General features: G+C 45.8%; 1 protein-coding gene across 1 annotated transcript in view; it reads left to right on the top strand.

Moving 5' to 3' along the window:
* TRPM1 (transient receptor potential cation channel subfamily M member 1) overlaps positions 1–14,762 on the top strand; it is a 153,929-nt gene that overhangs the window by 106,364 nt on the left and 32,803 nt on the right. The window contains exons 11-15 of the mRNA XM_084816707.1: positions 833–1,006; positions 3,485–3,619; positions 4,159–4,209; positions 10,013–10,153; positions 12,468–12,497. Of these exons, the coding sequence (XP_084672833.1) occupies positions 833–1,006; positions 3,485–3,619; positions 4,159–4,209; positions 10,013–10,153; positions 12,468–12,497 (531 nt within the window). The remainder of the gene's footprint in view (positions 1–832; positions 1,007–3,484; positions 3,620–4,158; positions 4,210–10,012; positions 10,154–12,467; positions 12,498–14,762) is intronic.

Below are 14,762 nucleotides of genomic sequence, written 5' to 3' on the forward strand. Positions count from 1 at the left end.
TCCCACGGTAGCCAGCCAGATGCCTGTGGGAAAGCCACAGGTTGGACAGGAGCACATTAGAATTCATGGTAAAATTAGTAAAGTCACAAGTTTAAAAACAAACAAGTCTTAGCCATAGTTTGCCTTGTATATTGGCCCCAGGAGCGTAACCAAGTCACCTGTAGTGCTAGAGGGGCTTGGAGATCCATAATGCTTGCTTAAGTTCATTATTGGTACAGTTCTCTTGCTAGTAGGCCTCTGAGCACATTGAGATGAGTCAAAGGCCGATATCAAGATGTGCCTGGGAAGTGAAGTTTGTTTGTCTTAAAGCTGCAGGTGGCTGTGCTGAGAACCAAACACTTCTAGTCTATGCTGGGAATGAACTCTAGGTGGCGCTCGCTACTGTCATGCTGCCTCATTGCTAATATGTATGGTATAAAACCCATTATACCCCATGGCTCTGGGTTCAGAGAAGCTGTCTGATCCAACCATTGGGTATACCTGTGTGCTGATTGTACTCAATAGACTATCTCCTTGTAAGTAAACCTGGGTCTGTTTTATCACTGTCTTGGCACTTCTAAATTAAGAGTTCGAAGCCCACGGCCAGGGCAATACACCTTGTGCGCTCATTGCTTCTCTCTCATCCTCAGTGTCCCTCAACTGTAAAATATAGGTTGCCTTCGGCCAGTCTTTGTGCAGCTCTGCTGGTCAAGGTTTTGTTAAAATCCCTGATACATCCTAACTCAGATGTAGGTTTTACTTGTGTATACAGCTTGTCCGAGTGACATCATGCGATGCGGTAGGTACTTAGATCTGCCCCCCCAAGCCACCATTTGTTTCCTCTTGACTGCAGCCATTGGGAAGCCTTGCAGCTACTGATGGGTCAGCCCCAGAAAAGGAGAAGAAATCTCCAGCGCCTCCAACAAAAGGAGCAAGAGGCAAAGGCAAAGGCAAAAAGAAAGGTGGGAAACAGAAGGAAGAACCAGAAGAAGAAACAGATCCAAGGAAAATTGAGCTACTAAACTGGGTGAGATTTAAAATGCCATTGCCCTTCTGTCGCTTCAAATGCTGATTGCCTTCACTGGCTCATTTGCTCCTTTCTGCTTTTCCAGGTTCAGATGTAGCTTTTGCTTAGAGTCAGCATGAAGCTTTTGAGATCTTGGGCCTATTTGAATGATTTTCCATCTACATTTGGCATCTAAAATCCCCTGAAAAGCCGCTGTGCAGACCTAAATGTACTGTGGCATTGGCTGCTCTTTTTCTGTGCACCTTGAAGTAGTCATCACGGCCTTGGGCTTCGGTGGTTTCACCCTCCTTTGAAGCTTCCCACCACACCTAAATGGTGGCTTTTGTCCACAAGATTTACTGCAAGAGGAGGTCGTCGTTTCTGGGCTTGCACTCCTGTATATCTTGTGGGCACAGCCACCCAGGCACAACATGCATAAATGACACATTGCACATGCATATGTACCTGGGATGTAGTCCCCTGTATGCTGTATGATGGATTAACTGCATGGTTGATGGGCTGGTATTTAAAACCTGGTGACTGTCTAGATTTCCCTTATGACCTGGACTCCCTGAACAACCCCTTAAGGATCTCTTGTCTCCTTAAGAATCCCACCTTCCTTCTTTTAAAGTTCCCCTTCCCAGTAATGTGGGGTTTAGGCTGTAGGCATGGGGTGACTGACACACTAGACAAAGGGTTTAACCACAACAGTTTACTAGTAGATTTAAAGCAAACAAATTACAACCAAAGGTATTTACACAATATTGCTGAGTGATACAAAAGGCCTTAAAAGAAAAGAAAATTTGCAAAACACAAGTTCTTTTACCCTAGCTGTTCTCAGACATTCTAGGTTGCTTCTTCCTGCTCACTCTTCAGACTCTGCTCTCACTTCAGGCTCTGGCTGTCTCTGCTCTTACTGGCTCTCTTGCTCTCTTTATATACCCTCCTCCCTCAAAGCCGAAAGTACTGCTTCAAACCTGAAGAAATTAAACTTAAGTGGAGAAATGAAACTGACCCATAACCAGAGAAATGAAACTACTTCACTCAGGGTGACCCCCTCCCAACAGAAAACTCCAAGCCTCTAAGCCTGACCCTTTTTTCCTTTTGCCTCTGTAGGCCTCAAACCTTCACAGTGACATGTTCAGTTTATACAATGCCTGAACCGTGTTGTTGCGGCTGTAAAAACATGCCACACTTCATACATTATGGCAGGGATGTTGAGCCTCAGGTCTACAGGCCAAACCCATCCCTCCAGGATCCCTGGGTGGCTAGGCCCCATTCCCCTGCTGCCACCCCTGTTCCCCCAGGCAGCGATCAATTGGTTGCTTTTGCACATTTTCCCTATTCTAAAAGGCTGAATTACTGTCAGGGTGGACACTGAGCCCATAGAATCCCAGAGTAGTTCTGATTCTGAGGAAGAGCAGTCGCTCCTGGGAGAGGAGCGCGCTCCTCTTTCCCAGGGCCAACGGCTGACAGAGATTCCTCCCACCAGCATTCCTAGCTTAGATAGCAGTCCTGGGAGTGACCGAGTGCGGGAAGTAGACTTGGTGGACGTGCGACGCCGGCGCAGAGAGCGGTGCCAAATGGAGGGCGCGGAAATGAGGCGTAGTGCCCGGTTGGCGTGCAAACAACGGCTGCGCCCAGAGGATCCAAGGGAAAAGGGGAGGGAGTCTCCCTAGTCCTTAAGTTCAGGGGTCTGGCAGTAATTCCCTTTCAAACGGGGACCAACTGTTCCAACTTAGGGCATAGGTACTGTGCTGCTCAGATCTAGTTGCAAACGGTAGAGTTGTTAAGTTGTAAAAGAGGAATAAAGCTTTGAAAAGAATCCCTTTGTCTGTGTCTGGACTTGGCTACTGGATTAGACTGAGAGAGGCCTCCAAGGAGCCCTTGACAATTACCTCTCTGAATGGTTAGTAACTAAAAGCTTTAACCTAAAATTTGCTGGTATTTTGGCCCTGCCCCTTTATGCCTGTAGCCCTGACCACCACTGGAACGTGGCCCCCAAGAGCCTCTCTGAAACTGAATGTGGCCCTTGGGCTGAGAGGAGTTCAACACCCCTGCGTCATGGTACGCATGCAGTTCCCTACGTACCATAATGCCTATGAAGATTATAGAGCGTTATGTCTCACCCTGAGGACTGGCTCACCCTTGTGGGAGCCCCTGTGCACGTCAAGAGTGTGTGGAGGCTGCTGCCAGAGGCATCCCTCATGAGAATCACCACCTCCATGTAGGGACTGCTATTACATCTGCCACAATTTGTGCAATGGCGCCAATCCCCACATGCCCCTGAGGTGCTCGTACAGGGTGCGGGGCGCCGCATGACCATCAGCCCTTAATGTAAAAGAAATGCAGTGTATCATGAAGTGGGCCACAGATGACAGAGAAACCTCATAACACCAGCTTTTGGCAGAGCAGGGCTTCCAAGATGGTGTCTCGGCAGGATTTGTATTTATTTGGCATGTCCACGCAGAGTGTATTACACCCTCCACCTATTTGTAGGTCAATTCCCTGGAGCAGGCCATGCTGGATGCTCTGGTACTGGATCGGGTGGATTTTGTGAAGCTCCTGATCGAAAACGGCGTCAGCATGCAGCGTTTCCTCACTATCCCACGACTAGAAGAGCTTTATAACACAGTGAGTGATATTCACAGGAGCCCCCGCCAAAACAGAAAGGTGGCAGACATGTTCCTAATGCAAATTTATATTGTAACACTAAGGGGGTTTGATGAAACCTCTGGCAGCGATTTGATCAAAGTGTGCAATTGTCACAGAGGGGCTGAGCTTTCCAAAGGGCTGCCAGTGATTGTTGGCGCAGCTTCTCTGATCCTAAGACTCACCAGTCACCATTGGCAGAGCAGTATCAATCCTCTGAGCCTCTGGCTAACACAGGCTGAACTGTTTTGACCCTAGAGAGGAGCTGGTTGGCAGGACATCCTAGGAAAGGAGCCATGAGGTAGCAGGGGCTAGGAAAGGAAGACATGATTCGGAGGACATAGGTAAACACAGAAGGAGGGAGGTGAGCGTGAAAAACGGGGGGGGGGGAAAGAATGGGCATAGATGAGAGGTGGGCATGGCCAGGAGCTGCTGTGGTTCATATCCTGGTGTAAATTATGTTTTTAATAAACCATTCCCATATTAACTGTCCTGACAGTGCCTGGTGTTGTCTTTTTCAGAGACTGGGTCCACCAAATACCTTACATCTGCTTGTCAGAGATGTAAAAAAGGTAAGGTAAAAATATTGCGGGGGGAGAGCTGGGGCGAGCAAAATGTGCCTCATGTTTATTTCAGTTACACAGCTCATCAGGAAGAGTGGGAAGAAGTACATGATATAATGTGGCACTGGATTGCTGTCTCTCCAAAACGTTTGTTGAAAAATCAGCTTTTAGAGCAGCCTCCCAGCCTGGTGCCCTCTGCGTGTGTTCGACTACAACTCGAATGACCCCCACCCAGTGTGGCCAGCGGCCTGCTGCCTAGGGATGATGGAAGCTGCCGTCCGACACATTTGGAGGGCACCAGGTTGAGGAAGGCTGTTCTAGAGTGTGTACTGAAGGATATTTCTCTGGAACAACACTAAACGATCGGAAAGGAGGAACCAAGAGAAAGACAGCCAACATCTGTTGCTTTACTGGTACGGGTTTGTTTTTTTTTTAAGTTGTGCATTACATGTTTTACTTCTTGTATTAACAGGAACTTCTGCTAATTCAGTATTTCCCAAGAGAAGTTAGCTAGTTTCTGTTTGTGTGGCGTCAGACCATCGGTCGTAGGAACATCAGAAGCTGCATTACACAGAGCCAGACCATTGGTCCATTTAGCCCAGTATTGTCGACACTGACTGGTAGCCGTGGCTCCCCAGGGTTTTAGGCAGGAGTTTTTCCAGCCCTGTGTACCTGGAGATGCCGGGGATCCAACCTGGGACCTTCGGTATGCAAAGCAGGGGCTCTGCCACTAAGCCACTGCCCCTCTGCCCCTCCCTCCAGCCCCCCAGATGGTGCTGTATTCTTTCACTGGCAATGACCCTGCAACATCTCAGGTAGTGAGGTTCTTTACCAGCTCTGCTACTGAGACCTTTTAAAGCTAGAGAGGCCAGGCATTGAACCTGGGACCACCTACATGCAGAGTCTGTGCTCTGTCAGTGAGGTTTACCCTCCCACAACATCTCTTGGACCAGCTACATCCCTGACTACTCTGGCTTAGATATGGTTAGATATTACTTTACACATGCTATTGTAATTTCTCACAGGATGTTTTTATTGGAGGAAATAATATCTTATCATTGAGCTACATTATGGCGGTTGTTCTGGTAGAAGCCTTTCAAGACCTTGCTCTCTACTGCATCTTGGATTGAACATCTTGCAGACAGGCATCTGGTGTGTTTGCACCCTTTTTGAATCAGCAGGCCTCCCTTCAGTACAATGGGACTGGCACAGCCTTGAGAAAGGGTGAAACCCTTCTCTCCAAGAAGGCTATATGGCTCTTGACTCCACCTGCTGGTGGAGGACTTAATTGCAATATTAGCCCCTTCCATCATTACATTTGCAGAAGTGGATAGGAAACATTGCTTTTTGATTGAAAATATAATCATACCACAAAGGAGCCTAATGCCTCCCACACACACACACACATACACATGTTCTTGCATGGAAAAGAAAACAGTATTCAAGCTTGTATTGGCCCCAGGACCATAAGCAAGTCACCTGTAGTGTTAGAGGGGCCTAGAGATCCACAATGCCTTGCTTAAGTTCATTGTTAGTGCAATTTCCTTGCTAGTAAGCCTCTGAGCATGTGAAGATGACACAAAGGCCGATAATAGCCACCTCAGCGCATTCCTTACTAATGAGTAGAGGGCCTTATCAGGCTGTACCTGCGAAGTGAAGCTATGTGTTTATGCTGAGCTGCAGGTGATTGTGCTGAGAACCAAGCCTGGCTAGTCTATGCTGGGAATGAACAGTAGGGGGCGCTTGCTGCTGTCATGCTGCCTCGCTGCTAACATGTATAGCATAAAACCCATGTTACCCCATGGCTCTGGGTTCAGAGAAGCTGTCTGATCCAACCACTGGGTACGCCTGTGTGCTATAAGTTACTCAATCAAGTATCTCCTTGTAAGTAAACCTGGATCTGATTTTTCACTGTCTTGGCACTTCTAACCTAAGAGTTCAAAGCCCTGCAGGGGCGATACAAAGCTCCAGTGAATTTAAGCTGAGGGTTTGCAGTTCGGAAATGGTGCAGAATAGGGCAACGAAAATTTGCAAGGGGTTGGAGCACCATCCTCACAAGGAAAGGATAAAGTGTTTCATGACTTTTTAGTTTAGAAAAAAGATGTCCAGGAGCAGAATAGCAGTTCATAACCTTATGAATGGATACAGTGGATAAAGATACATCCCCCCCCCTTCCTCACAATGCCAGGACTGGTGGTCACTCAAAGGAATTGATTGGCAGACCAAAGAGAGGATGGCTTCACATGACTCATCCTCCAGCTAGCAGGATGTGGTGGTGGCCATGGACTTAGATGGCTCGTCGAAGGGGCTGGACCAGCCTCCCCCAACCTGGAGTCCTCCAGATATGCTGGACTGCCAGTCCCCCATCCCCAGGTAGCATGGCCAGTGGCTGTTGCTGGCTGGGGATGATGAGAGTTGCAGTCCAAGACGTCAGGAGGGCACCAGGCTGGGGGGGGGGCTGGGCTGGACACATTCATGAGGGAGGATAGGTCTATCGATCAGTCTGTCTTCTGTCTGTCCCCCGCAGATGGACAGATAGCCCCACGTCGCTAGCCATCATAGCTCAATGGAAACCGCTCTGTCCATCTGCGGGGGACAGACAACCGAGGAAGATTGTTGCCTTCGTACCCTGCTTGTGAGCTTCCAGAGCCATGGGGTCGCCTGCTGCTGGAAACAGAAAGCGAGACTACGTTGGCCTTTTGTCTGATTTGGCAGGGCTCTTCCTATGTTCTTACATTTATTGGAGAGAAGGGTGGGGGGCTACCAAACCCACTCCACGTTCAGGGAGCTCTGTGTCCCAACCGGTTTGCTCATTCAATGAAGTGTATGCATGTTGTGAGCTCATATCTCCTGTTTCACTCCAAGCACTTTTGCATGTCATTAATGTGCTGTTGTCTCTCTCCATCTCTCTGTCTCTCTCTCTTTCTTTCTATGGCATTCCCATGGCTCATTCTCATTCAGTGACAATCTGGGGGATTTGGATGGGTTAATATGGAGGTGAATGGCTTGCTTAGAATGTCACTTTCCATCTTAGCTAGTGTTTTTGATCCCCCGTTGTTCTCTTTTGCACATAAAAGACACCCAGATTCAACAGTGAAGTACTGTGTCCAGGTCAAAGCTCCAGGATGTGTGCCAAATTTTAATATAACTATCAAATCTTCAGTTTTATGGCAGTAGATATTATACAGCCTACTTGTTTACCAAATCTAGGCTGCGGATTAATCACAAGTTTGTTTAGTGTTGAGATATTGTGAATTGTAGTTTGCTAAATGGAATCTGGTGGTTGGATTTCTGTCTGGCATAGGGCCTTAGTATCATTGGGCCTCTCTGATGAAAGTTTGGAAGAGGAGGGCAGAAAAGGGATGCCTTTCCAAAAATGAAATGGAGAGCGCTGTCTGCTCCCAAATGGGTGTGTGTTGCTTTCAAATGACTCTCATTCCTGATTCTCATTCCCCCTTGCCCATTAAATATTAATTAAAACAGCACTGGGCCCTAGTGTGAGAACCTCCAAGCCAGATCAGCCTCCCAGTAACACCCAGTAGTCTGTGCACAAGTGAATTCCTTGTTTATCTCTGCAAGAAGAAATCGGGCACTGCTGGAGGCTGAATGGACAAATGAAGAATAGAGGTGCTAAGAAGGCTGGAAGGAGACCCTCTGCATTCCCTGTACCAGTTGTCGGAACCAATAGCTGCTTCCAAACGCTTGTTCACAAACTGCTGTATGAACTGACACTTGAAGGGGCCACCTTCAAGATTCTAGTAGTAGAAGAGAGTTGCTACAGTGCTGACCATTTTGACAGGCCTTCAGTAAATGAGGCCAATTGTTGGATTCTGGTGCCAATTTGACTACATCTTGACTAGGTAACGGAGCATTAAGTGCAGTCCCTCAAGCTCTCAACCCAGAGTTCCTGCCTGCTGTTCCAGCTGTGTCAGTAGCTGACTCCATCAGTGTGCCACTGGAAAGGTCCCGATCCCAGGTGGTGCTCTTGTACAGCTTCTGTTCATTTCAACGGGGCGTGTGCAGGGGAATTTCCCTGAGGATTGTATCCTTAGTGGCTTAAAGGCTGATCTTTCTTTCTTTTTCTTTCTTTCTTTCTTTCTTTCTTTCTTTCTTTCTTTCTTTCTTTTTCTTTCCTTCCTTCCTTCCTTCCTTCCTTCCTTCCTTTCTTTTCTTCTTTTTTGCCAAGGAGTTTGGAGCAAATGTAAGGGGGTGGGGGTGGGGGAGCAGCTTCCTCCTGGTGCATTACCCAAAGAGCTTTGAAGCAACTTAAAAGAAAAATCCGTTCTTGAATGGATAAAAGCTCCAAATAGACAAAAGCTGATCAGATTAGGTTGGGGATGTAAAACCATTCAAAATACAGCCATTTCTAATGCTTTCAAAGATGCTGTTTTATGGAGACAAGAAAGAATGGTTGGCTGCTACAGGGAGGAAATTCAAAATAAACACTCCAGGTGTATGAAACCTGGCCAAACTGCACTAGACCACTTAAATGTTTTTATGCAACATTTATAATACTTGTTGGTACAATCATGCCAATTGATATTTTTTCCAAAAACAGACATATCAGTTATAGATGGTCCATTTTTCAAAACCACTGTATCAGTTCCATCTGGCAGCCACAACTACTGTGGTGGTATCTATTGTTTGTTCGGCAACCAGGCTTGGGAGCATCTACACATCTTGGGAAGGAGGGATTATATCACTCTTAACCCACAGACATAGTGGGCTATTTTTCCTTTATCAACGGGTATACCACTGAAACAATTGATCCACTCAGGAAAGTGAAACTCTTTCTCAACATTATCCATTTCTATAAAGTGTTATTAGAACCTGTTATGTCTACAGGAGTACCTGATGAAGACTGTTCAAAAATCAAATTACAAATACCTTGGAGTTCCGTTGACTGCCAGATATAACTGATATAGTGGTTTTGAAAAAATGGCTGTCTGTCTATAACTGATACGGTTGATTTGGAAAAATTAATTGGCAAGATTATACCATCAAGTATTATAAATGTTGTATAAAAATATTTAACTGTGCAGTTTGGTCAGGTTTCTTACACCCGGAGTGTTTATTTTGGATTTGTTATTAGAGACCTTGTCTTTTCTGTTTTGTACTACAGGGAGGGGCCATCCGGGAGATCCACTCTCCTGTAAATCAGCCCTACTGGAGAGAATTAAATTCTTGTGTCATGATTAAAGATTCTCGTCAGCAAAGGATTTTGCAAGACAAACATCAGTAACTTCCCCCCTCCCAGATATTTTAACATTAAAAATTGTTAGGGGGTGAGAATTAACAAAAGGCCCCTCTCAGTATCACACTGGCAATGTTCCCTATATTTTGGTTTAGAGGTTTACTACAGACAACCATTTACCATGGTAGCTTATAGCTTATAGCGGATGCATGACCATAAGGGCAGCTGTTTGTCTGCAATGCCCTTCCATGGGGTAGGGGGAATTACCACACAACCTTTCGGGGCTGTGTCCACATGGCGGTCAGAGGAGACATTTGTTGAGAGCCACAAAACTAGCAGGCATCCTGGCCAGGGATACAACTATATTGAAATAGCAGCACAATTGTAAGCATTTTTACTCAGAAGTAAGTCCCTCCAATTCAGTGGGACTTACATTGCATGCTTATACATGTCTACTCTGAAGTAAGTCCCATTGATTTACTTCTAGGTTAGGGGTACATGATTGCAGCCTTGATCTCTAATAAATGTATGTTGGATTGCAGCTTAAATAAATGCAATAATATATGTTCTCCTTGTTTTCACTTTTCTTCAAAACAATGATTTTGGGGGGGTTTCTAGGGAAATCTGCCACCAGATTACCACATCAGTCTCATCGACATTGGCTTGGTGCTAGAATATCTCATGGGAGGGGCATATCGCTGCAAGTATACTCGGAAGAGCTTCCGAACCCTATACAACAATTTATTTGGACCAAAGAGGGTAAGAATTGATTGAACCTATCCCTTGTCATAGGCTCTTTCATAGAAGTACTCCTTTCCTTCCCCCACCCCATTTATTGGATCTCTCCATGCACAGCTGATGCTGAATTTGGTCTGATCCCATCTTCACTATTTTCCAGGAACCTAAATCAGATTTATTGGAGAGCGTATAGGTTCAGTTGCCTGTTTTTAAAAGAAGAAAAGATGAATAACAATTTGGTAATTCCAAGAAGAAAATGAATGTTACACAACTTGCTGGTTTGGATCTAGGCCAAGATTGGACTATTGCAAAGCACTCTACATGAGGCTATCCCTGAACAATGTCCAGAAACTTCAGTTGCTTCAAAATGAGGCAACTAGGCTGCTAACTGATGTAGAGTATTGGGACCGTACTACATCTGTCCTGGAAGAGCTGCACTGGTTGCCAACTGCTTTCAGGGCTCAATTCAGGGTGTTAGTCTTAAAGCCCTAAATGGCTTGGGGCCTGGCTATCTAAGGCACGGCTTGTCTCATTATGAACCTGCACGGAGTATTAAGATCTGCAAGAGAGGCCCTTCTGAGAATACCATTACCTGCAGAGGTCCCTTTGTCAGGCATGCATGAAAGGGCTTTCTTCTGTGTTGCCCCCAAACTGTGGAATGGTCTCTCTCAAGAACTACGACTGGCCACCACTCCCTTAGCTGTTAGAAAGGGTATAAAGACGCATCTTTTCGATTTAGCCTTTTAAAATTTGTAATTCTTAATCTTTTCACATTTTTACTGTTTTTAATGTTCTTGTTTTGATTGCTGCAAGATTTAATTGTTTTAAATTGTTGTGCACTGCCTTGATAGCTTTCTAACAGATAAGGCAGTGTAGAAATGTTAACAAGAAAGAGAAAGAAAGATTAGCCTGCCCATAAATTGAAGCTCTTCTAAGGAGGAAAAAAGGGAGGGCATATGGGTGACCATCACTTGAAACAGAGCACTGGACTAGGTGGACCCTTGGCCTGAACCAACAAGGCATTTCTTACGTTCTTAAGACCGCGGGACCCATAGCTCAAGAGGCCGAGCTCTTGCTTGGCATGCAGAAAGTTCCAGGGTCAGTCCCCACCATCCCCAGTTCAAAGGATCTGAAGGAGCAGATGCTGAGCAAAGTCTCCTTCTGCCTGAGATCCTGGAGAGCCACTGCCAGTCAGAGTAGGCATTACTAGGATAGGTGGACAAATGATGTGACCTAGTCTAAGGCAGCTTCATAAGCTGAACAGAGTAAATCTTTATTGTCTTCCATAACATGACTCCAGCCAAGTATTGTTGCTATCAAATTTGTTTGGGCTTCCTTGATTGTTCCGACCCAGAATCACATTGATTGATTTACTTATTGCATTTATAGCCCGCTTTTCTTCCATTGTGGACCTCAAGATGGCATACATGGGGTTCTGCGGTGGTCTCCTATCCAAGCACTGAACATACCTAGACCTGCTTAGCTTCCACAAGGTGGCTGCATCATGTGCCTTTGAACCATGCCCTTGGAAGGCAACTTTGTTATTTTCAAACACTCTTCAGGATCTTTTTCATGTCTGGATCCAAGGGCTAGAGCTGCATTCGCACATAACGCTAAGCCATGGTTTACGTTAACCATGGTTTGTTGTTTTAACTATGACTTGTCTTTCAACAAGCGAACAAACCATAGCTTGTTTTCCCTATTTCTGGTTTGGTTTTTTTTCCTGCCCATCTTGCCAGCCTTCAAGATGTTTTCATTTTCAGGCAGCTCCTGCTGAGCAACTCTGTTTCAGGGCAGACAGTGGTGGAAACAAGCCAGGGATAAGCCATGGTTCTGGACTCAGACATCATGACAAGCCACAGTTTAAACAAGCCAGACTTTGCAAGCCAACAGCAAACTATGGCTTCTATTTGTGCTTTGTATATGGTTAATAAGCCATGATGTGTTTGTGGGAATGGTTTCAGAGGAGACAACGATAAGCCAGATTTCAACAAACAATACCATGGTTTGGCATTATGTGCAAACTAGGCCAAAGTGTGCGACTGAAATATTTCAGGGAGAAGGAGGAGAATACCATAGTATTGAGTGGATCCAGACTCAATCATACTTAGAGTAGAACCGTTAAAATCAATAGGGCCTAAGTTAGTCATGAGTAATTGAGATCCCAGTGATTTTAATGGATCTAATCTAAAAACGACTAAGTCAGGATCGAGCCCTTTGTAGCTAATAGACTAACATGAAAAGTTTATGTCAATGTATGTCAGTTTATTAAGACAGACAAAGGAATGTTATTTCTTCACAAACTAACATTTGCTTCCTTTTTCAAAACATGCAGCCTAAAGCTCTTAAGCTTCTGGGGATGGAGGTAAGTTGGCGTTTTATTTATTTTTTTGTCACATAAATAAGCCCTCCCCCCCCCCATTTTAGGGGGCATGTAATTGACCAAACCCATCACATGGCGGTACCTTCCTTAAAACTAAAGGAAGGAGACCCGTATAAGTGATCACCAAAATGTTCCTTTAAGCTGGTATACATTCTGTTGAGCCTGATGCAGAGGTGGCCACACGACAGCAGCTCATACCAAAGGCATTTTGGCCCTTCAGGTAGAAAATCCAGATCCTCCCCCCATCCCCACCCCAGTCACATAAATGAAACAGGGTGGAACCATCTACTAGGCAGCTTGCCTCTGCAAGCCCATCACATTTATTCATTTGAATTTATCTGTTTTATTTTTCTTATGTTACAGTATTTATAGACCGTGTTTCAGTATTAATTCACCACGTGGTTTAGTGAGAGCTGTGCGAGAGAATTGCTCCTGTCGATTTCAGTGAGGCTTGAGCAGGAGCATTTCCCAGTAGGTTATGTCTTGGGCCAGATTTCCCCATCTGCTTCTCTTAATCACACCCAGCATGCTCTCCCTGAGATGGCAGGTGATGGTAAAGCTGTCTCTGCTTCCTGCAAGGAAACTGCAGAAGGTGAGCATACATATATCAGGGATCAGGCAGACATGAATATGTGTGTTCAATAGTGCCTGGAGACAAGTGGGGCCCACAACAAAACACTGCAGTATATCCCAGTTCTGTAACGGAGCCAGGGCTCGGAAGGGTGCAACACCGGCACTTTTTTATTAGCAGGGAAACTGGCATCATCTCCCCACTCCCACCCCAGCATTCCCTGTTCCCTCTGAGTTTAGCAGCAATCCTCACAATAGCTGGGCAGAAATTAATGTTTTCCAGCAACGATATATCGTTCTCTGTTGTAATGCTGAGTATTTGGGGATGGCCTGGTCTTGACCGGGCAAGTAAGACCCATTTGCTTTACCAAAGCCCTGTCTCTGCTGGAGATGAATCTGCTAGAACCTCTCTGTTGATGTCGATCGGCACAGCTGCCTTCAATGTTGGACCCTCCTTGGGGGAGTGGTTATGGGGATTGCCATGATGAGCGCCTGCTCTTCACAATCTCCCACTACACCACTGATCCCCCCAACCCTAAGAGGAGTCCTCCTCATCAGGATTCCAGCCAGCCAGAAACAGGGGCCTTGTAAGCCCGGCAGGGTGGTAAGCTTCAGGAGAGGAGAGAGAGGGGAAAAATCTTTCCCCCTGCTTTCCCACCCCGAGGCCTTCCCCTGCTGTGCTATATAGCTCTGGAAGGCTCAGTTCTGGGGCTGACTGCCGGCCCTGAATCCGAGCATTTTAGCTTTATAATTGGGACCGGGTTTCTGGAGAGTGGGAAAGGGAAAAAGTGACCTATCTTTCCTTTCTCCTGACAAATCCCTGTATAGTGCCAGAAGGACATCATTTTAACCCCACAGCATGCTTCTCCCCTACCCTCCCAGATACTTACTATAAATTGTTGGGTAATTTCCCTCTTCCTCTACCCACTTCCAGTTTCCTTTTCTGTTTCTTATTCTCAATTGTCATCTCAGCATTCCGTACTTCCTGGAAGCTCACAGGTTCTTGTCAGGCTGTTTTGGGGAGGTAAAAATATCATTTTCTTTTAATTTACAAAAGAAAGTAATTATGTTTGCATACAAAGGGAATCTTGTGAGCACGCAGAAACTTCTTTGGGGTAGCCCAGTTTTGGTTCCAGATTATGTGTGCTTGAGTGCAGCAGTGAACATCCATATATGGCCAAGATCACAGCTGTTTTGTCTGCTTCTGCCAGGGCATCCCCATATGAGGGGCTCCGGTTTTCTCGATGTAGCCAGATGGATCTTATCTCAGACTGTGCATGCAGAAAGTTAATCAAGCTCCCTCTTCCCCCTCCCTGCATGTCGCGGGGTCCTTGGTGGGTGCTCTTGTGCCAAACAGCTGTTCCACATGTGCTCTGCTCCTACTGCATGTGGAGGTGTCCACTGGATTGGGGCAACTGTGCGCATCCATCCAGCCTCGCTCAATAACGGCCCTCTTCAATCACTTTTCAGTTTTCTTGCAACGTCCAAACTATTCCAAGCTTGGTATGTGTCCTTTGAGCTATTAGGGTAAAGGAAAATGTTGCTGTGCAGGAAATATAGAAGCTGTTACTCTAAGTGGGCACAAGCACATATGGTCATATCACAGTTTAAATCACTTATATATTAATAAAAGCAAAGCTTGTTGCTCTGAAAGCTGGTAAGCAGCTTTGCACTGTG

The sequence above is a fragment of the Heloderma suspectum genome, chromosome 11 (assembly GCF_057233095.1).
Source record: "Heloderma suspectum isolate Gila_16-S chromosome 11, 16-S_ref, whole genome shotgun sequence".
In the NCBI taxonomy this organism is placed as follows: Eukaryota; Metazoa; Chordata; class Lepidosauria; order Squamata; family Helodermatidae; genus Heloderma; species Heloderma suspectum.